General features: G+C 39.0%; 1 protein-coding gene across 2 annotated transcripts in view; it reads left to right on the plus strand.

Annotated features, from left to right (window-relative positions):
• The window catches only part of Gsk3b (glycogen synthase kinase 3 beta), a 155264-nt gene that overhangs the window by 100726 nt on the left and 30382 nt on the right, over nucleotides 1-24156 (plus strand). For both annotated transcript variants that reach the window (XM_052740672.1, XM_052740673.1), the window contains exons 6-8: nucleotides 1847-1953; nucleotides 3971-4068; nucleotides 15206-15301. In XM_052740672.1, the coding sequence (XP_052596632.1) occupies nucleotides 1847-1953; nucleotides 3971-4068; nucleotides 15206-15301 (301 nt within the window). The remainder of the gene's footprint in view (nucleotides 1-1846; nucleotides 1954-3970; nucleotides 4069-15205; nucleotides 15302-24156) is intronic.

Consider the following 24156-nt stretch of genomic DNA (forward strand, 5'->3'; position numbering starts at 1 on the left):
GTGCTAGAACAGTGTCAGCACTGGGGTTCTGTCCCTGTGCTAGGGCAGTGTCAGCACTGGGGTTCTCTTGGGATGGAAAGTAGCTTTCTTCTGCGAAGTTGGAAAGGGAATTTTCACAGGTGTGGAAGTAGCTCATTCTTACCAACTCTGAGGGAAGACTTTGAGACACTTCCTGCTCTTAGGTACTAGGGTAGCAGAAACTCAACCAGACTTACTCTTCTTGAAAGTTTTTTACTAGGTGAAACAAGGTCTGGCAGGAGGTGGAAGGGCTAGGATGGGGTGTTTAGGTGAGGCCACAAGGCAGAGAGTCAAAACCTCTCACTCGCAAAAGAAAATGTTAGCTTCTCCGGCATTGAGGGGGAAGAATTCACAGGCTGTAAGAGCCTTCAGTTATATAATTTTGACTTACTATGAAATTTCTGACCACATTTAAGAATATGTTTGTCAATTAAAAATGGACCTTGTTTGTTTGGGTTTTGAGACAGGGTCTCTCTCTCTGTAGCCCTGGCTGTCCTGGAAACTCACTCACTGCCTTTGCCTCCCAGTGGAGTGCTGGGACTTAAGGCACAGGCCACCCTGTCCTGCTGTTTGTTTGGGAGTTTAAACTCCACATCCTAGGCAGCTACTTTATCAATCAAGGAGCTCTATCCCAAGCCCCCAAAGTACACTTCTGAAGCCAGAAGAGTCCATTTCAGTTACACTGAAAGCTAAGGGTCTTGATTTTCTGACAGCCTCAAAACACTACTGTTCTTAAGGTGGCAAATGGTTGTTTTATGTGGGCCCAAGAAAGTTAAAATTTGATACTGCTAATGAAGGGAAAACAATTAGTTTAGTGTCATCGTTGACTAAAGTAAATGGAGGGAAGGAAGCCTGGACTTGAAGGTTGAAGGACCACTTTGCCCTGGCTATGCTGTGTCTTTGCTTTCCCGTACCTTTACCTCGATGTTTATCTCCCGTGTCTGCGACAGCCACGGTCAGGGCATCTCCTAGGGCGCCTGCTGATTGGGAACGGGGTTATCGGAGGGACATTTCAAGAGATACTAACTAATTCGCTTTAGTGTGTAAGTGTGTATACTGTAAAGTACTTTAGGAGCAAAGTTGTAATAATATGTAAACAGCACAGTAGAGATAGAATTGATAGGTTCTGAGTGCTTTCTCCCTAAAGTTGAATGTCTTTTTGCAGTTTGTTTAGTAACAGGCGGTTAAATAGTTACAACCTGGCTAGAACATGAGAGCATGCTTAGGTCGGTTGGGTAAGCCTTGAGCTGGCCATCCTGAGTCAGAAGTCCAATTTAAAAGCAGTGGGCAGTTTCTTACCCTTATTAAAAAGCATGTAGGTGAGGAGTGTTGATATGTTCGTCTACTCTGATCCAGTGTCAGTCTTCTGCTGGAGAAGACTCCTTTGAAATGTCCTGCCCCTTACCTTTATTTAATTACTTATTATTTTTGAGACAGTCTCACTGCAGACCAGGCTGGCCTCCATCTCACGGAGATTCAACGGTCTCTGCCTACTGAGTGCTGGGATTAAAGGTGTGTACCACCATGCCTGGCAACCATTTTTATATTTCAGAAGCAGAATTCAGGAAATAGGGAACCAGAAAAAATCAACATGTGTATCCTTTTGTAATTTTTAATCTCTTTGTCCCTTAGGTAACACTTGACAAATGCTTACTTTAAAAATCACTTTTTTCCTATCAATTTGATGAAGTGGTATGTTTCTTTCGTTGGAAAGAAACAGTTACAAGTGTGTTGTGTGCAGTTTAGATAAACATGGTGTGTGACTATAAGAGTATTGTTTTTTTAAGGCATGGATTAAGGATTGCTTTTCATTTTATGTTTTCACTAGTGCAAAGCAGCTGGTCCGAGGAGAACCCAATGTTTCATATATCTGTTCTCGGTACTATAGGGCCCCAGAGTTGATCTTTGGAGCCACTGATTATACCTCTAGTATCGGTAAGTACTGAATCTGAGTAAGTGGTTACAACCGGTAATTGCACCCTGACGCTTATAGTTTCTCTGACATGGAAAGGGCATGGCTGCAATATATTTTTGCAGAAATGTATAGAACTAAAATTTTTTTAACCTTTTAGAATTTAATGTTTATTTTTCTATTCTTATGCATTTTTAGCATTAGAGTTATAAAAGTATTTACTATTTTGTATTGTAGTTGGTTTTAATGCATTTGTTTTTAGCTTAAAGTTTCAAATAATATGTGAGTGCTATAACTCTTTTGGTAAGTTTTTTTTTATTTAAAGAGACAGGTGAATGGCAGGAAGCCATATGCCATGAGGCCTGCATGTGGGGGTCAGAGGACAACTTTGTGGAGCCTGTTCCCTCCTTCCATCCTTATGTAGGTTCTGTGGATCAAACTCAGTCATCAGGCTTGCACCGCGAGAATGTTTATCTACTGAGCTATCTCATGGGCCCTTATTAGTTTTCTGGTTCTCCTGAAATATTTACTTCTGAGCCTGATACCTAGTTAGAAAACTGGTTAATTAATAATGTTACTTTTAAAATGTTAATACTGTAATTGATAGGGCAATAATATTTTTGAATTCCTACCATCTGCATTACTTAATTTTCGGACAGTTTAGTTCATTAGTTGTTGAGCATTTTTAATCCCACTGGTCATTTAAAAGTTTCACCGGAGATGTCTAAAGATGGAAGGATTAGAGACAGCTGAGATCGTCACTGACCTTGTCTTACCTACTCTAGTACAATTGCGTGTCAGCACAAAGACCACGCCCTGCTGGATCTGAATAGCAAGACAGAAACCCAGCAAGCGTAGGCTAGGTTTGATAAGGGACAACATTATTTTATTTCATATATTGGGGGGGCAGGGGGGTTGGGGAGCTGAGGCTGACATCAGGTGTCCTCTTCTGTCTGAGCTGTGAAATGGAGAGAGTTGCTAATTATGCCTGCTTTTTATGGTTGCAATGAGGGGTAAATTAAATGTTACTGAAGAACTATAGGAATGGAAGGTGACTTTCTTTGTATATTTATTAACTCAAAGGTTTCCCAAGAGCAAATTTTAACCCTTTGTCCTTGGGAATGTCATTGGATATTCTAATTGATTAGTGGCTTATTCAAATGTTTGATATTGGTCATACTATATATATATACATATAAAATACTGGATTGATATTTGGTTGTGCTAGGATCACCTAAAATAGTTACAGCCAAATTGCCTGACACATTATGGAACATTTATATAAATCAGGGCTTTTGGGACCCTAACAAACATTTGGCCCATTTTTAGTTGCTTGCTTTTTAAAGTTTTTAAAATTTATGTGTATAAGTGTTTTGCCTGCATATATAATATACCACATATACACATATATATACCTGAATTTATGTGTGCATACCACATGCATACTTCATACCTGTGGAGGTCAGAAGAGGATATCGAATCTCTTAAAACTGGAGTTATGGATGGTTGTGAGCCGTCATGTGGATGCTGGGAATCTAACTAGGTTCTCGGTAAGAGCAGCAAGTACTCTTAATGGATGAGCCGTCTCTCCAGCCCTGGTCTTGCTTCCTAAAGCTGTGTAAGATTTATATGTGCACGCCTTTAATCCCGGCACACAGGAACCAGAGGCAGGCAGACCTCTTGTGAATTCCAGCCGACCTGGGGCTGCATAGTGGGTCAGTCCCTGTTTCTCTCTGTGTCTCACTGTGTGTGTCTCTGTCTGTCTGTCTCTGCCTTTCTTTCCCTCACACACACACACACAAGACAGATTTGTAAAAGATGAATACTTATAAAAATACTTATTTGTTTAAAAAAAAGAGTTCAAGCATATGAATAGATTTTTTTTAATTAACAATTATTGGAATGGAACCATCACTGATTCTGACTAAATTATTGTCATATTTGGATATAACCAATACTGTGTGATCAAAATAAAATATACATTTCACCTCAAATTATAGTGTTATAAGCTTTCTTTTGTTTTGTTTTGTTTTTCTTCAGATGTATGGTCTGCAGGCTGTGTGTTGGCTGAGTTGTTGCTAGGACAACCAATATTTCCTGGGGACAGTGGTGTGGATCAGTTGGTGGAAATAATCAAGGTGAGATGGTTGAGTTACACTTTTGAAGCAAAAATGCTATACATACGCCCCAAAAAACAAACAATATAACGCAACAAAACAACACATTTAAACAGTGGAGAAATGATTCAGACGTTTTAGGCCCCAGAAACCCGTGTGCATATTGACTGGGCCTGGTGTTTTCCACCGAGTGAGCACAGAAGTAAGCTGGTTAGGAAGAGTAGCCATATCTGCAAGCTCTGGTTTAGACTGAGACCCTGCTTAAATGAATATAGGGAAACAGTGACCAAGAATGATTGCTGAACCTGTCTTGGGCCTTCATGTACATGCACACCCAGGTATAAGAAAGGAGAAAGGGGCGGTAGGTCATTTAGCCTGCTGTGGTATAGAGCAGGTTTAAAAAAATCATAATAAATAATAAACTTTTAGTTTTTTAAGATTTATTTTTATAATTACCGTATGGATTTTTTTTTTGCCTGCTTGTACATTTGTGTATTACATGTGTACATAGTGATCTCAGAGTCTAGAAGAGGGTGTTAGATCCCTTGGATCCTCAAACTGGGCTTATAGATCATTGTGAGCTGCCACATGGGTTCTGGAATCAAAACTGGATCCTCTGGAAGAGCAGCCAGTGATGTTAATTGCTGAGATATCTCTCCAGCCTCATGATTAAATTATTTTAAGATCTATTTCATAATAAAAGATTTTCCTTTCAAAATAAGGAAAAATAGGGGCTTGGCGTCATTGTGTCCAAAGGTAGTTGAAAAGGCCAGTGGTTGGCCATCTTCATTCAGTCTCTGTGTAGTTAGGTTTTGCAGCTTGAGACCACTGCGGTGACCTCTGTTTGGTAGCCATTTTTAATTTCAGACTGAACCCTTAACCTTATTAACAGTACTGCTTTTTTCTTAAAGATTAGAAAAAAGTGGTGGAAGTCATATAAGGACGCGAGGCAATCTTGTCGAAGGCTTTTTAAAGTGTGCAAAATACTGTTCAGTATTTGAGACAAGAACTAGACATTATATACAGAGTCCTGTGTGTCTAAAGGGAATGGTACTTTTAGAACTTCAGAAACAGGACTGTTGTTCATTTGGGGGTTGTTTAATCCAGAATTTTCCAGACATCCCCTTTCTACTTAATATTCCTTTCTTGAATACTCTACTTTGGCTGAGATTCACCTAGATTTTTTTTTTTAAATGTTTGGCTCCTGTGAATATATAGCAGACAAAAGGGTTTTCACTTTTATGTCAATGATTTGCATAATCACAGAATTAAGGAGGAGAGGGATTTGTTCCCAAGTATAAATTTATTTATAAAGCAAAGGCTGGTAGCTAAACCACTTTTGATAAAGAATAGACTGGAAGACTCATGTCCTAGTCTCAAAACCTAAGTGTTCAGTTATAGTAATTAACAGATGAATGGGATGTAATTGAGAATCAAGAAATCTTTTTTCTGTTTTTGAACTTTGAGTACTATAGGACCCTGTATCTTTTTTTCCCAATATGATATTTTTATTGATTATTTGGGAGTTTCATGTAATGCACCCCAATAAGAAATAAGTCGTTATATTTATGGCCAACTGGTTTTTTTTTTTTTAACATGGATTCCAAGACAGTTCAATGGGAGAAAACAGTCAGTAGAGGCAATAATGCTTAGACTACTGGATATGTGTGTGCAAAAGAATAAGTTGGAACCCCTTTACCTCACTTACACTCCTGTGGAGAAGAGAGAATGTTATGCAGTTAGTGGGAATATGAATTAGTACAGACAGTATGGAGAACATATTTGGAGGTTCCTTAGAAGACTAAAAGTTGAGTTACAGCCCTCTCTCCCTCAATTATATATCCCCAAAACTCGATTGTGTGGATGCTGTACTTTCCCATGTCCATTGTAGCATCATTTACAGCAACCAAGATATAAAATCAACCTGTGTTCATCACTGAATAAATGGATGATGATGTTTATTTTTTTTAATTTTATAATTAATTTAATTTTACATATCAGCCACAGGTTCCCTTGTCCTCCCTCCTCCCGCCCTCCTGATGTGGTTTATTTTAACTTACGGTTCTTGGGGCACACTACATCCCCAAGAGAAGTCATGGCAGAAACTCAAGGCAGGACTCTAGAGGCAGGGACTGATACAGAAGCCATAGAGGAATGTTGCTGACTGGCTTGCTCCTCATGGCTTGCTCAGCTTGCTTTTTTATAGCACACAGGACCACCAGCCCAGGAGTAGCACCCCCCCCCACAGTGGACTGGGTCCTCCCATATCAATCATCTATCACAGAAAATGCACTACAGACTTCTCTACAGTCTAGTCTTATGGAGGTTTCCTCTTCCTAAATGACATTAGTTCATGTCAAGGTAACATAAAACTAGCCAGCACTGAACTGGAGAGATGGCTCAGTGTTTAAGAGCATTGACTGCTCTTGCAGAGGACCCAGGTTCAATTCCCAGCACCCACGTGGCAGCTCATAACTGTCTGTAATTCCAGTTCCAGGGGACCCGATAACCATGGCAAAATACCAATGCACATAAAATAAATAATTAAAAAAAAAAAAAAACTAACCAGCACACCACATATCATTTTAAACCCCTTTAACTATATCTTTTGAGTCAGTGAAGGATTTTTGTCTTGGTATTGGGCCCAGAATGTAGAGGTTCTTGCACTGAAGGAGTTCAAAGGTAGGTTGGGAAGAGGGGTTGGTTATTACCTCAGATAGCTGAGCATTGTGCAAAGGCAGGATTCCTGTTGGAGTTGGTGCTACCTGGAAAGGCTTCCTTAGAAAATAATGCATCCACTATTGAAAGAAGGCTAGTGCTTAGCTGTTTAGCTGAAAATAGGTCTGCTGTGTGTTTTAGTTACTCGTGGTGGTTGTGAATGGTGGGGCTGATAGAATATGAGTGTACCAGGAAAGAGGAATCTAGAGCTGTGGACCGTAGGGATGTACTGTATTCTAGGGAGTTAGAAAGCCACTGCAGCATTTTAAGCAGAGGAGTAATGTTCTCAGTACGGCTTATTTACTCCACAGCAGCTTTACACAAAACTAGCTGCTGTGCAGCTCCATTGTTGAAGTTTGGTGCCCTCTGGTGTTGAGCCATAAAAAAGCAACTAACTAATACCTCCTGGGCATGACTATTGGTGTAGTCTTTGTTGAGGTCATTTTCAGGCAGCCCTGGGAGGCCTCAAACCTAGATAAAGAACTGTAGGCAACTAAGGAATTCTGAGAACTGAAGAAATAGTCTTCCCTAGTGAAGAGCAAACTTAATTGGTTATCCAACCCAAATGGTCACCCCTGAATATATACATGCAAGTAACACTATGTGGACTGAGCAGCACGCGCGTGTGTGTGTGTGTGTGTGTGTGTGTGTGTGTGTGTGTGTGTGTGTGTGTGTGTGTGTGTGTGTAACAATGATTAAGAAAAAGAGGCCATAAATTTTAAAGGGAGCAGAGGTGGGGGTTTGGGGGAAAGAAAAGGAAAGGGGAAATGATAAAATTATAATCTCAAAAAATAAGAATTTTAAAAAAAAAACCCTTGGAAGAAGTACCTGTTTTGGAGCTTCCTATAGATGCTTACTTTGGTCGTTATTTATTTCTTTGAAGATATCAATTCAGTTTCTGTTTTGATGTTTTCTGTGTGTGGGTCAATTTGTCACTAGTGGGTAAAAAAAAATACTGTAAGAAATGTGGATGGGAACAGATATCGCTGAAATGATTTTGATTAAGAGATGAAGAACATCCCAAAGGGATGTAGCAGATAGATCCCTGATTCTTTTACTCTTTCTTCTCATCTTTATGATGTTATAGAATGATGAGCAAAGGAAGGTACTTTTTGCATAGATGGAAAGGTCATAAACTATCACAATAGAAGAATGATTCTGCTTCCATTTGAGTAATAATTTTTTTTTATCATTTTTCCTTTCTCTTTTACTGTGTGAATAATCTAGTTTCTTTTCTGTTACTGTGATAAAAACACTCTGATCAAAAGCTCCTTATGTGAAGAAAGGCTTTATTTGGCTTAACACTTTCAGGTCACATTCCATCCTTGAGGGAAGTCAAGACAGGAACTTGGTGGCAAGCCTGCTTGCTATGTCATCGTGCAGCGTTCATTACCTTTGATCAGGAAACTCATTCACAGCCAAAGAAGTACAGCAGAAACATGGAAGAATGCTACTTGGTGACTCACTGGCAGATCCACACTTAACTAGCTTTCTTACACAGCCCAGGACCACCTGTTCAGGGAGTGCTGCCACCCATGGTGGGCTAGGCCCTCCTGCATCAATTAACAATCAAGACAATACATAGACATACCCACAGGCCAGTCTTATCCAGGCAGTTCCTCAATTGAGACTCCCTTCTCAGGTGACTTGAGGCTGTGTCAAGTTGGCAGTTAAAGCTAACTAGGACAATGAAATGCCATGCCTAGAGAAAAGTGCATAAAACTTTTATGACTAGTTTAAGTCATGGAAGGACTCAATTTTTAAGAAATCCAGAAATAAGTATTCTTTGTTTTGTGAATGGATAACTTATACCAAGGTTTCTTGGAGATTAAACTAATAATCCCATTTCTTAAAATTCAACAAAACCTTGTTTTGTGTCTGAAATGATTATTTGCATCCTATCCATAAAATAAAATGTTATTAAATATCCTATCCATAAAATGAAAAAGTTGTCCAATTTCAAAACTCAAGAGTTAGCTGTAGTGAATCAGGTAAAATACTCTCTAAACCTATTAAAAATGTGATTACTAGACGTGTTCTGAAGTTGAGTTATAATAGTTGAGTTATTAAAATGTCTTTGACTTGTGGTGTTGGCTTTATATAATTATACTCAGTCTGTTGTCATGGTGTCCCCCTGGCTTTTAGACTTACATTGATATTTATTTACTAGCCAGTGGGTATGATTTTTATTAGCATGCTATTTTCTACCTTAGCTGCCAGTGTGAACAGTTTGCTCCTGTCCCGTCTGCCTCCTGGATTTCCCCAAGGGAACATCAGCCCTGGCTTTCTCTCCTTCAGGGTGTTTGCAGGATTCCTTTCCTCCCTCACTGCAGCGTGGCGTTTGACCTCATCTTTTTGTGTTGGTTTTGTACTGATCTTTGCTGGTGTTGATTTGTGCACAAGTCTTTGGGCCCTCGTGTTTTTAATATTTCGGTGACTTCCGGGGCTCTGTTGGCCTGTGTTTTGCTTGTTTTTGTAGTTTAGATAGGGAATTACTAGATAGCCCTGCCTAGTCTGGAATCTGTTCTGCGGCCCTGTCTGTTGTCAGACTTGGTAGTCCTTCTGCCGTAGCCGCCAGGCCTTGCTCCTGTTGGCTTCTTTATTAGTCTTTTTCTTATTGCCGTGACAGAACACCCAATGAAAGCGCGGGTTGGCTCACAGTCGGAGGACACAGTCCCGTCATGGTAGGGAAGGCACGGTGGCGGGAGCCCAGACAGCAGTGAATGGTGGTGGTTAGCCTGCTTTCTCCTTTTTTTTGTCCAGGACCCCTGCTCATGGAAGCCCCTCATAGACACCTTGAGATTTGCCTCCTTGGTAATGGTAAATCCTGTCACGGTGATAGTAAGGATTGCCTATCACGGCTCGTTAAGCCATATTTCCTTGTTGTACTGTTTAGAGGTTAGTCTAGGATTAAAACTACAGCTCTGTAAAATGTCAGTCTGTTTTTAAATAATAATAGTAATGTACCACCTCCCATACAACCTAGTGTCAACCGTTGTATCTCCTCACCCTTTTCAGTATAATTTTAGTGTCTCTTCTACCTGCTATAACCCTTATACGATACGCTGTCATTTTGTTTATAGAAACTTCCTCTGAAGGCTTATTTTTATTTTTATTTTTGGTTGTTAGGGAATTTTTTGTTTTACTAGCTTTGTGTACAAATGTAGCTTTGGCTGTCCTGGAACTTGCGGTATAGATGAGGCTGGCCTCAAACTCACAGAGATCTGCCTGCCTCTGCCTTTGCGTACTGGATTAAAAGTGTGTACATTCACACCTTGCTATAAAGAAAAAGATGAATATCGTATTTTTAATCTCGTGTATGTGAGAGAGTGTCTGCCACGTGGGTGCGGCTTCCCCTTGGGGGCCGGAAGCATCGGATCCCTTGGAACTGGAGTCTCAGACAGTGCTGAACCACCTGACACAGGGTGCCGGGAGTCAGACTCTTGGGGAAGAGTAATACTTGCTTGAACACTGAGCCATCTTACCAGCCCCTCTGGAGGACTTTCTGAATGAGAGGGAAACTATGTATTTATCATTTGGGGTGCTGGTCATCCCTTTGTCGTGGAGAGGGAAACAGCGTATAGTTATCATAATCCCTTTGTCAGAGCAGGAGAGCCTGTTAGAAGCTTTTGTCTTTCATCCCGGAGTGTCCTCTTGGGATGAAGAGCTGCTGCTAACAGTCTGAGTGGTTACTCACACTAAATGTCTTTAGAAGGATCACTTTACTGGCTGGAGTGCTTCCCCAGCCTCGCTCTCATTTTCAGTTAGCATTTTTCTTCTTGACACCTGGGTTTAGTGTGTCCTGTTTCTTCGTGGTATTCTTGAATTACCTCCATGCGACTCCCTTTTAAATTAGAATTTTTTATAGTTATTATTTATGTTTATGAGGGTTTTGCCTATATATGTGTGTGTGTGTGTGTGTGTGTGTGTGTGTGTGTGTGTGTGTGTGTGTGTGTGTGTGTATGTACACCATGTACATGCCTGTTGCCTGCCAAGGGCCGAAGAAGGTTTTGGATCTCCTGGGACTAGAGTTACAGATGGTTGTGAGCTACCATATGGGTGCTGGGAAACAAACCCTAGTCCTCTGAAGAGTAAGTAGCAAGTGCTGCTAACCCTTGAACCAACTCCCTGCCACCCTTCCTTCATTTCATGTTTAAAATAATTTGTTGACATCCTTAGTGTTGTTTATCTGCCCCTCCTCCTCTCCTGTTATCACCCTCCCTGATTAAAAGCCCTACCCTTTTCCATTTTCCCTTCATATATCTGTAAATTTTCCTTTTATTAATGACTGTTATCAATCGATTATGACTTGACATGATCTTATTTATGCTAATTGAGGTCCTTTTAGTTTGTAGTTTTTCAGATAGTTTTTTTGGTTTGGTTGGTTTGGTTTTTGCTTTTTGCATCTGCTCTGCCTGTACTCCCCATTCTTCACCCTTTTCTCAGACCTGCTCTTCCATTCTTCTCCAGGACTCTTAGAGGGAGTGGTATTAATATTCTTGTCGGCACTGAGCACTCGGTGGTCACTTACCTCAGCATGTTAAGTATCCATGAGGCTTTGTATTTACTGTTGTTTATTGTAAAGAGAAACTTCTCTGATTAAGGCTGGGAGTAGTATTTGGCCGTAGGCATAAAAATAAACATTTAGAAGGCAGTTTGCCAGTCCTTTTTAGTTTTTCTTTTGTCCATGTGTTTACACTTATGTCCCTGTGTCTTATGGTGGCCAGAGTACAATTTTGTGTGTCGCTTGTCAGACACAAGACTTGCCCCCGCCAGCCCCCTTTATTTTTGTTTGTGGCAAGGTCTCTCCCTGACTTGGAACTTGCCTTGTATGACAGGCTGACTGGCCAGTGTGCTTCCAGGGTTCTCTGCCTGTCTTCTCCTCCCAGACCAGCATGGCACCAGGCCTGCCCTTTTACGTACGTTCGTAGAGAGCACATTCAGGTCATCATGCTTGCCTTGCAGAAGGTACTTTACCAGCTGAGTTACCTCCTCAGCCCCAGTTTCTCCTTTTCTAAATGTCTGTATTGGTTCAGTTCCCGTATATAAGCTACTGAAATTAGAAACCAAATTGTTCACTTCCGCACTAATCCTTATAGCCCATGCTCCTCTGGAAATCATCAGCGTTAGCTCATTTTTACCTCTGCAAAGATACTCATTCTGGGCCTCCCTTTTTCATCCTAAAAATGTTTGAAACAGATGAGTGGTCAGCCAGCTAGGACCCAGACCTGCATACAGTTTGCACCCATGCTGCCAATAGGCTTTTGTTACGATTGCTTTTTTACTGCAGTATCAGAGCTGAAGAGTGAGCGGGAAGTATGGCTCACAAACCTACTCTGCTTACTCTGGCCCTTTCTAGGAAAACAAACCAACCAACCAACCTACCTACAGTGACCTATAGATCAGAAGATCACTCATCTAATTATCTAAAGTTTGTTGATTCTGTAACCCTTCATGATCAAGTCTAGAAAGGCAAGTTTCTCTCGAGTAGGCCCAGCTGGCCTAGAACTTGATATGTAGACCAGGCTGGCCTTGAACTCACAGAGATCCACCTGCCTCTGCCTCCCTAGTGCTTCAGTTAAAGGTGTGTGCCACCACCACCCAGCCTATAAATAAGCTTAAAACACACACACACACACACACACACACACACACACACACACACACACACACACAAACTTGTGTTTTAATGTTTCAATTTCCCTGCTTTATCAAATCACAAAAAAAAAAAATGCCTAGGAAGAGGTTTGACTTTAAGATTTAAAAACTGATCAAAAGAGGAGAAAAATAACTCTAGTTCAGTGTTTAGCAAGAGAAGTGACATCTAGAACATTTTGTGATGTTTGGATGTCTTTGTTCCCCATCTAACAGCCTTAGTAAATTCAAGGTTGGATGGCTTTAAATAAAGTGTGCTGAGGAATTTCTTTATTTGCTTAATTGATTTTTAAAATAATGATAGGATTTTTGATGACAGGCTATAAGTTAGTAATTAAAGCTTCTTAAAAGTCACAAGTACCTGTCTTAAAGGTAAAAACAGCAGTTCAGTTCTGATGAACAGCTATAACTAAGGAATTTTGTACCATTACTGTTGAGTCGGTTTTGCTCCAACGTTACACTGTGCTTGTGGAGGCTCCTACAGATGTAAAAACCGAATAATCAGTTTCTGGCTTCCAGATAAGTAGAACAGGTGGTAATTGTTTTTCCGTGGCCAACTTAGTTTAATATAATGTCTTCTAGTTCTATTCATGTTGTTGCTAATGACAGTTCATTTGTTTTATGGCAAAATAAAACTCCATTGTGTTTGCATAGCACATTTTCCTGTATCCATCCCCATCAGTGTACACATAGACTGATCCTGTATCTTGTCTATTGTAAAGCAATAGACGTGGGAATGCAGATATCTCCTCAGTATTTTCCGAGTCAAGTAGAGTTCCTAATAAAGTCTAGAGATGTTGAAGAATGTGATTTACCATCTTATCTCAGTCTTTGACTTCTTATTTTCTTAAGAGTATCTTTTGAGGAAAAGTCTATTTAAAAAGTCAAGGAAGTTACAAAGGTTTTAATGGTGTCTAGAGAATTAAAGCCAATCAAAAACTAAGGAGTGTGGCTGGGGCATGGTACTGTACTCTTTTAATCCCAGCACTCAGGAGGCAGGGGCAGGCAGATACCAGTGAGTTCCAGGCCAGCAAGGACTACATAGTAAGATTGCCTTTAAAATAATAATAATAATAATAATAATAATAATAATAATAATAATATCTTTATTTTGTTCTGAATGTTTATAGAACTACCCCTAATTATTCATTGGTTGCTAGCACAAATTAAATATTTGACATTATATTACTCTCCCACGAAACTGCCATTAAGTTGTAAATAGTGTGATTTTTTTATTTTTCAGTAAACTTGTTTCAGCTGGTCATAGTGATACATGACTTTAAGCCCAGGACTCAGAGCAGTTGAGTGGATCTCTGAGTTCTGGGCTAGCCAAGGCTATCTAGTGAGATCCTGTCTCAATAAACAAACAAACATTTCATATTGGGCTCTAAGGTAATAAAGATGAATAATATGTGAAGTCTTAATGGTGTGTATGGGTGTGTGTGTGTGTGTGTGTGTGTGTGTGTGTGTGTGTGTGTGTGTGTGTGATGCTTCTCCTGGAAACCTGTCTTGTGTGGCCTTCCTTGTGTCCAATGCCAAGTACAGCTCTAGAGGGAATGAAGCGCTCAATTCATTTTTTGCTGTGTATTATACTTACATATTTTTAATAAGCAGCTATGAGTTCTCTTGTTCTTTGTCTTCTCTAGATCTTCATGTAGTTTCTTTTACATAGTGACACTATTCAGTGAAATTGCGTGAAATGATGAAAGTCCTTGACACAGCTTCTGATTGGCATCTGTAATAGGACAGATAGAGTACGGGCTTTATTCCACAAATAAAAGATCGTCTTATTCAGATGTGACCATCGCAAATCGATGGTTCCTCTGTGTAGAATCTACTTGATTTTACCTTGATTTTTTTTTTTTAGCTTTTTTTAAATCTAGTTTTTATGTATGTATGAATCAAACCTAGAGTTTTAGAGAAGACCTGCTTGAAATTTGCCAACAGATTTCAGGTTACATCATTGCCAGGCCTGGCCAACTTGATTATTGCTTTTTTTCCTTCTTACAGCTACTAAGACAGTGTTGGAATACAATGGGAAAGGAAGCTGGGGTTACTTGAATATTTTGTAAATTTTTATTTATTTTATGTGCATGGGTGTTTTGCATGCATGTGTGTCTGCAGCATAGTAGTTCTTGGTGCCCTCAGAAGCCAGGAGGTATTATAGGACCTCCTGGGACTAGAGTTACGGATAGCTGTGTTCTTAACTAGTGAGCCAGTCCCTGGAATATTTTCTAGTAATTTTTTTTTGAGACAGGGTTTCTCTGTGTAACAGCCCTAGCTGTCCTGGAACTCACTCTGTAGACCAGGCTGGCCTTGAACTTACAGAGATCTGCCTGCCTCTGCCTCCTGAGTGCTGGGATTAAAGATGTGTGCCACTACCGCCTAGCAAAGTGATTTTTTATTTTATATGCATTGGTGTTTTGCCTGCCTACATGTCTGTGTGAAGTTGTCAGAGCCCCTGGAACTGGAACTACAGACATCTGTGAGCCGCCATGTAGTTGCTGAGAATTGAACCCTGGTCCTCCAGAAGAATAGCCAGTGTTCTTAACTGCTGAGCCATCTCTCCAGCCCCTCTAGTAATATTTTTAACATCATTCTTATCATAGAACATCAGTCTGTGATGGAATAACATGGTTTTACAGATAGATACAAATTAAAAAGCTTCACAAAATCTATTGAGTTTTATATTTTATTTCTGATTTGAATTCTTTATTTCAGTAAAACCCGTGCATCAATATATATAGATAGAAAAAGTTGACAATATTTCTTTTTCTTGGTCTAGGTCCTGGGAACACCGACAAGGGAGCAAATTAGAGAAATGAACCCAAATTATACAGAATTCAAATTCCCTCAGATTAAGGCACATCCGTGGACAAAGGTGAGTCAAAATGAGCTTTTGAGAAAGTACATCAGCTAATAGTTAACTAAATCTTGGGGTTCTCATTGTACTTAAGCTAAGCTATTTTGAGACCACATACCTTGTGTCGATTTCAAAGGCACAGCCGTTCGTTCTCTGTGAAGGTAGCTCAGTGGCCGTAGTTCAATGTTCTTTTGACAGTGTGCTTTTATTCCTGTTGATGCCTGTAGACAGTGTCCAGCCGGGGCTTTCATTTGCAAGTCAGAACAAAGTACCCATAACATTCAAATAATGGGGCAGGAATTTTAAAACCCTAAGAATTTAAACTTAATTTCTTGATTTTAGATAGAGATGCATAATTCAATATTATCACAAGTAAAAGCCCTTTACATTTTTCTTTATTCTTTTAAACTATCAAAACATAGACCTTCTTATAGATGTTGCATGTTTTTCTTGTTTATTGTCCTGGTGGTACTTAAGGAGCAGTATTTTTAAACAGGTGTAATCTTGTTGGATACATACTTGGAAATAATTTATAATGTTTATAGGATGCCACTAGCTTTTGGGAAAGTCTAATCAGGAATTTTTCCACCTCTGGTTGTATGATGAGATTAAGTGTGCAAAGAAAAAATAGAATGTGTTAGGATTTATAGCTGGAGTGCATTTGTAGCTGCCTCATTTTATAGATTCAGAAACTCTAGCCGAAGACAGGAATCCCATGATCCAGACTGCAGGCGCCTGTGACCCTGCTGGTAGTAAGCTAACACTAGCTCTGTGTATACAACAGTGTGTGTCTAATACTGGGTCTTTAATTCATAGTCATGTGCCATGTACATCATTCAGGTAGACAGACACACAGACAGACAGATAGTAGGTTAGAAACAGTCAGCTTTTTAGTATGCATTTCAAACTAGACATTGTATTTTAAAATGTCCTCATAACTTGTTTTATACATTGATAAGTTTGTTTAGTTGATTGTAAAACAGTTACGAGTAAGAGGTGAAGTAATTTAAGGCTGTCGATGAAATAGTTTATACTCCCTGTAATCAGTACACCTGTCTCTTCTCTTCTGTTCTGTTATTCTCTCAATGACATGAGGATTCCAGGTACTTCCTTTAACATTCTCATGACCTCTCTTCAGACAAACATTTATCATTCACTATTTCTTTCCTACTTTAAACACAGATATCAGTAATATTTTAGTTCCAGAAATGTAAGTTGAGTCTTTCATTCTCCCAAGAGGCCAGGTCCCCTTTATTTTAAAATTTATGGTGAGCACTAGTCTTTGGTAAAGTGGTCTTTGATCTTTATATTTAAGGCTTATTTTGGAGCTAAGTGAAATAATACTTAGGATCTTTTCCATGGCTCTAAACCCAGAGGATCCTAGGTGACTTGTTGGGATTAGAAACCAAGTAACAGATTGAACCCACCGGAATTATTACAGGTCAGTGTAATCGTGAGGGGTTTATAGTATACTGTAATTCCAACTAAGTCAAAGAGACAGGGGCATGTTCCAAAATATAGATTGGTACAGGAAGAATATAGTTCTGGAAGAGTTTATTTTCTGCCTATCTATACTTCCATATTTTAAGTCATCATTATTTTTATGAAGGAAGAAAGGGGAGGGTTCTTCTAAGACATCAGTCTTGGCATGTCTGAGTATTCACCACTTGTCCTCCATGTTGACACACACATTGGAGTTGACAGACACAGGTGCTGCAGTTGAGGTTACAGAACCCCTTTAATGATCAGTACTGACACCAATGGTGATATGTGTCATATCCTTTATCCCCACCCCCAATTTTCTCTCTGCAATGGAAATACTAGCCAGAATAAAATATGAATAACAGCTAATTATGAAATGTAGCCAGCAGAAAGAGCTGTAGTGAATTAGTTTAAACTTTTCTCTGCCTTCTTGGATTCCTGATGTTTCTCTTAGTACCCCAAATACTTTCTAAACTTGAATGAAATATAAAGCTCTTTCACTTAGATCTCCTTTTCTATGCCATGTATAGAATACTTGTTCAATTCTCTTATCTCTTATATTAAACTACCATGAACTCTTCATTTCTATAGAATCCTTTGACAGTTTAGCTTTCCCTTTATGCAGATATATTCCATAATAAACACATTTGTATTAATGTCTCTTTAATACACATAAACTTACATGGTACACAGAAATCCGAGTTGGATAAATGATCAGAATATGCTTGTACTGAATTTTTCTTTTTAAAGATTTTTCAAAAATAAAATGTGGAGCTTAAGATTTCTAGAGGTAGCATAGTCGCATCTTCTGTCTCCTCCCATTGTGGTAGTTTACAGCAGCTGAGAAATGCCGCCTGCGGCAGGTAGCCAGGAGCGGCACTGAAAACTGTCCATAATGTTCCTTAGAACACTTGTCCTTTGGTCTGGAAAGACAGACAAGCATCCCTTTGTTTCCTGCTGTCACCTGTAGAACCCACTTCCGTGCTCTTTGCTAAAACCAGGAGAGTGTGGTGTGAGCCCTGGCTTCTGGGCTACACTGTCACCCTCAGCAGTGACCACACTCCGTCACATCGACTCAAAAGTACACCGAAAGCTGGGTCACGGAGTCCTGTCTAACAGTCTCTGTGCTCTTTCTAAAAACAGAATATTTGTACAGATGTGCTGTTCTGTAGGGTGAGTCATTTGTATTCTCAAAAGTGTAGACAGAATAAAGATGAAGGAGAAAACTGTCTTCCTCACAAATAAAGGATACCAGTGTACAGAACAGATAGAGGGATGCTGCACTACAGGGGTTGTGAGGATTTAAGAATCCATTCAAGTTGCTCTGGACCATTACAGAATAGCTAGACTGGGACCAGAGCGTTGGCTCACCCCTTAAGACGTTTGTTACTCTTGCAGAGGACTAGGGGTTCAGTTCCCAGAACTCCCAGGAGATCTGATATCCTCTGACCTCCGCAGGTACCAGACACACATATCTATGTATGTACACATACATACGTGGAGGGAAAACCACATACACATAAAATTAAACATATCTTAAAAACTATAAAATATCTAGTGTAGCCTAATTTGTTGATAAAGCACTTAATGGTTTAAGTGGGAAAGAAAACGAAAGCTTATGTTTTGGTGTATGCTATATATTTCAGAGAAGAAATACCAGATTGATAGCTAAAGGAAGTGATACAGTAGTAGATTGAGAATTAAATAGAGATTTGGTTGGAAAAAAGAGAAGAAATTTAAATCCTGCCTTTAGTACATGGAGGGATGGCAAAACAGCAGATCATTAGGATCTAGGTAGGAACTAGGGTTTAAATACTGTTGCTTCTTCTTATTTCTGTTTTGTAAATACAGCTATAATAATTATAAAATATTATTTTAGTCATGAATAAATGGAGAGCGTTCTACTTTAATCTCCTTCTGCCTCATTATCCTGGTCTTGGTTTAGGTCACTGTGATAGTGTTGACCTATAAAACAACCTCCTACCTCCTTACTGATTTCACTCCTTCATCATCAGAAAGTCCAGTCCATCTTTCTCCTTACACTCCAAACTAGCTTTCTTACTTCTCTGAGTCCTCGTAGCCTTTAGGAAAGGTGGCTGTGAAATACATACTATGACAAGGGTGATCACATGTCCCAATTTATTATGATTTCCAGTATAGATATTGACTGCTCATCCATTATGCTCAGAGCAACCCCACTTTGGGTGCTGACCATCTAGGTCGTACTGTTCTCAGTCTTTCCTAGCTGTCCTTTCAGCAAATGGACTTAGTCCTTGACTTGCCCCTGAGATTCCCCAAGGGATCTAGTTACTAGAACTATGTCTTTCCCACATTGTACTGCTTTCTCCGTCTCTCGAATACATACCGTTAGGCAATGAGTTTAAAGTTCAGTGTGTAATTAAGGTAGATTGGAGATTCCCTAGTCTAGTCATTCTCATTCTGTAGTTGCCATGGGTGTCTCCCATCCTGTTCCTAGTATTGAGTAACTGATACCTTTTGTTTAAATTACTCTGACAAATACTCTCTTTTGTCCTGGTAGCAGATAATCCGAGGTCAGATAAGTAATGCAAGTGTCTATATAATTATACAAAGTGGTGGAAGTCGTTTGTGATTTTATTGGTTTGTGGAAAGAAGTAGAGCAGAATCCCATGGGTCCCATTTTTATCCGTACATTAGACTACTTAATAAGTTAGCTGTGTATGTTGCAGCCATGCTCAATTTTCTGATGGAATCAAATTTCCTCATTGATCCAGGAGAAGCTACATTTCTTTATCTTCTTGCTAGTGTTTTTCCCTCTCCACGTCCCACATACAGTATTCTTTTCTTCTCTACTAAGCAAATATTAATCCATCTCAGGTCTCCCTTCTTTCATGAAATTTTCTCATTGTCCATGGAGTCTAATTATTCTTCATCATGTAACTACTTTGGTACCCACTGAGACAAATTGTATATATTTCAGCAATTTCTAATTTTTCATTTCATAATGATAACAGGGACACAAATTACTTCAGAATGTTTGTTGAGAGCCAGCAAGATGGCTTAGCAGGAAAAGCCACTTGCCATTGAGCTGGATGGACTGAGTTTCATCCCAGGAACCCACATATTAGAAGAAGAGAGAACCAGCTCTGGTATCCGTGGGCATGCAAACAAAACAAATAAGTAAATAAATAAAATAATAAATGTAAAGAGAAAACTTGTAAAAAATGTTTGTTGCCAACTTTTTGACATGGTAATTTAATACTCAGCAGTTAAGTGTGTATGTAGGTTATATGGTCATCGGTTAGGTAAGTATCCCAGCACATAGTATCCACCCACAGCAGTCATCCCGTGCTTGACTTATTAGAACATGCTTCAGTACAGATGAATACTATTGCTTCCATCTACTTAACAGAGTAAACAGAAAGTTTGAGATCCTTTTAGCTATCAGAGGAATCATTTTACACTAAGTCATGTTCTTTGCTTAAAACTAAACAAACAAACAAAGCCAACAACCTCATTGAATTCTTTTTTAAGACTCTTGATAACTACATTTTTTCCATGACTCTTTAATATGTTTTTCAGAACCTTACAGATTTATCCATTTCAACTCTTACTAAGCACATCCCTGAAAATACCTTCTGCGGGGCCCCCAAAGCCAAGAACAAAAATTGCTGCCAACCTTTTCTTGGAAACCCATTCCATCTACTCCTTTTGTCATAGTCATTACATGTGCATGTATCCAGAAAGCATAAAACCATACTGGGGATTTCTGTTGGTTCTCAGCTCTTCCACTGCTTGTGGTAAATCAGATTTCATAGTTTCAATGCTCTCTGGCCTGAATGCTATACTCACTAGTTACTACTTACACTGTGAGTGCATCTGCCGTCTTAGCTGACACACACGTTACACACATGTACACATTCACCTCTTAGAGTGATTAATCCATATATAAGAGAAGTGTGTGTGTGTGTGTGTGTGTGTGTGTGTGTGTGTGTGTGTGTGTGTAATTGTTTAAGGGGGACAAAGGATGGGGTTGGGGATAGATTGGAGAAGGCAAAAATATTTTTTTTAATTTATCATTGTTCTTTAAATATTATGTATTCTTTATCACCAGTGTTATGCTGGGTCCCATAAAAAATGAAAATATGCAGTCCTTGCCTTTGAAAGCATAGTTAAAGCAAGTATTAAGTAATAGAAATTTTGTTTTGTAAATGTCCAGTGAGTGTCAGAAGACAGACGTTTAGTGAAGACAGTGAAAGAAGTCTCTCCAGAGATAACACAGGACAAGGGCTGTTGAAGCAGAATTAAGATTAGCTTAAGTGGGACCCATGGGATGGCCAGCTTGTGAAGGCTCTTGCCACCGTGCCTGACCTCCTGATTTGATCCTGGAACCTCCAGGGTGGAAGGAAAAAACTGGGTCAATGGGTTGTCCCCGGACATGCAAGCGTGTACACACAAATGAATTTTTAAAAGATGATAGAGAGGGAGAGAGACAGGCAGGCAGAAAGACATGATTTGCTGAGGTGTGGAAAAAAAGACTAGACAATGTTGTATCTTGGACAGACATCTTAAAATGGGAGATGAGGATGAAAAGGGATACTCATATACTCTTAGGAAGGCCAGCTTGATTCCAGCAGCTGGTCTGCAAAACTGTGAAAAGTTGAACTGGGTAAGTGGTCATTTGGTAATGATGCTTCTGTGTAGGTCTGCAGAAATGTTTGATCAATGAGGGTGTTAGAGGAAGAGTTACAGTGTATAGGTAAATGGTACTGTCCATTAAGGTTTCCTTACATGTCATGTGATTCAGGAAAATTCAGCCTTTTAATTAATGCAGTTGAAATCCATTCAATGCTAGGGCTAGCTTTGTCATGATGAAGAAAAGGACTTTTTTGTGTTTCTTGTTCTCACCATTCTTTCTCTGCTTTTCTAACCTTCAGAAGTTAGAAAGTGTGTGTCTTTATTAAGCTTGAGCTGTGCTCAGTTTGCGATCCACCCTGTTAGACAGTGACTTCAGATGTAGCCATTTTACTTGCCTTGTGGACTCCCTGAAAGTTGGTTTAAAGTAGTTTCTGGTGGGAAATTAATCGTTTATAGTAGATTGAATTACCTTCCATTTCAGTGTGTCACCAGATCGATGTATAAGAGCTTGCAAAATACCAATAAAGGATATTTTTAAGTAGTGTTACTTAATTATTAAGTTATGTACTTAGTAAGTTAACCACTTACTTAATTGGTTTCTCTTGTTGTTGTTAATTAACATAACTATTCAACAGACCCATGATACTGTCTCACTTTAATCTTATATCTAGGTTTATTAATTGCAAATAGTTTTAGATTACTTGAGACCTAGTATCGAAGTTGCTCTTTAGTATTCATGGCTTACCAGCTTTTAGAACTAGGGGATTATATTTTGCCTATGATCAAAAAATTGTGTCAGTTTCATAGGCTTATAATGGAAGCTAGTAGGGGGTGGCTGTTTGGAACAGTCACAGGATTTGTTCTGTGTTCTTGTAAATCATTTTCCACTATCTATAATCATAAGAAGTGCGCATTGTATATTGTTTGGTTGGGTGTATGATACAGCAGTGTTGGTGAGAGCTGACACTGAGAGGCAGCTTTAACTGCGGGTCTTGGTGTGTATGTGATTGTTCATAAACAGCTATTCTGAACGGCCTCAGGTTCAGTCATAGCGCTTAACTCCAGTTGGGATTTTTATAGCCAAAGTCTTAGAAAATTGTCTCTGTTATCTGAGTTACCCAAATGCAAATTTACTTTGACTAATTCTTCATTTAAGGATTTGTTTGCATTTGTTCAACACTGCAGAGACTTTTTGGGGAAAATGATTTTTTATGATAGTTTTTCCTATGGACTAGAAATTGTGATAAGTGTCTGTTTGAATTTAAGAAAACATGTTGCTGCACAGGTGAGGTAGTATTTGAAGTACTCAAAAGTTCATGTCAGTGTTTTGGTTCATTTGATTATTTTCTTTTTTCTTTTTCCTTCATTTATTTTTCTTTCTATTTTCTTTTTCCTTTTTTTGCTTTGTTTCATTTTGTTTTGTTTTTATTATTTTTGTATTTTAGCTTTTAAAGGGGTGTCTGTGGCCTTGCTGCATACTTGGCTGGCCATGTTTAGTCTGCATACTAATTGTTAGTTTGCCCAGTTGAATCTTACTTTATGCTGTTAGTTTTTTTGGTATGATTTTCTATTTTTGTCCACCTGGTTGTGTTTTAAGATTTTTATTCTGATGGGCTGGATTTTAATCCCATGCACTAAATTTTAGTCTGCAGACTAAAAGTAATCCGCGGATTATTTATTTTTTGCAAAATATTTAATTCCCCCACTGGAAACTATCCTGACAGAATGTTACATTCTCTTAGCTTAGTCAAGGGAGTTCACAGCTACTGGTGAGTTCTGCCCATTTTGTGTTCTCAATACCTAGACACAATAGACCCTGCTTCCTCCCTTGCAATACTTGGCTCCGTTTTGCCTAGGTGTTGGTGTCCATTATTCTGCAGGTCACCTGTAACTGTGACTGTCCCTTAGTTGTTTTGTTTATTGTATAAATTTTTGTGTAGCTTTTGGTGGGTGAATTGGGCATATTTGCAGATGAAGCTGTGTTGAATTTGTACTACTCAAAGATTTTTTTTTCAGTGAGTTTTTGCAAAAAGGAAAGAATGCTCTATATTTATTTTTTTTTCCTAAGTCATGGGTGCAAGGGTATGAGGGGGCAAAACCCACAATAGAAGAAAGTAAGTTTATACCCGCACTCCTGAGGTGATATGTCAGTTTCCTGAAGAGTCCTAATATAATAAGACTGTCAGTCAATACATATCTTCTAGCAGGGAAGTCAATCCAAAAAAGGAGAATAATCCGCGGTGGCCTGATTCTTTCTTAGCTCACACAAATTAAAAGTATCTGGCTTGAAATTTATAGTAATATAAATTAAATATACTTAATACTTCTCTCATGACCAATAATTTAGCAAAAAAAAAATGTTTATACTGTGTAACTGAAACAAAATAATTGTGGAATTCTAGCATATTGGGAACACACATTTTAAAGCAGGCCAATGTGCCCCCTCCCATGTCTGTGGATGATGAGTCCAGGTCATAGAAGACCACTTTACTTTGGGAACTTTACTTCTAGCTTTCATTTTGATTTTAACTTATTTTGGTTTTGTATTTTTTTAATAAACACACTGGCATTGGAACATAATAAACTCAAACAGAGATGTTTCTTTACTGTGCCTCACCACTGCACAAATCAAAAAGATTTTTTGCATACACTTGTGATGAAATAATTTTTAAAATTTGGACTTGCTACTGTGGAGACGAATGCTTAAAGTTTATAACTGTATAAACATTTTCTATGTCCCCTACACCATGGATTTCTTATAACATTGGATATAT

Source organism: Peromyscus californicus, unplaced genomic scaffold (assembly GCF_007827085.1).
Source record: "Peromyscus californicus insignis strain IS unplaced genomic scaffold, ASM782708v3 Scaffold_16__1_contigs__length_79575227, whole genome shotgun sequence".
Lineage (NCBI taxonomy): Eukaryota > Metazoa > Chordata > Mammalia > Rodentia > Cricetidae > Peromyscus > Peromyscus californicus.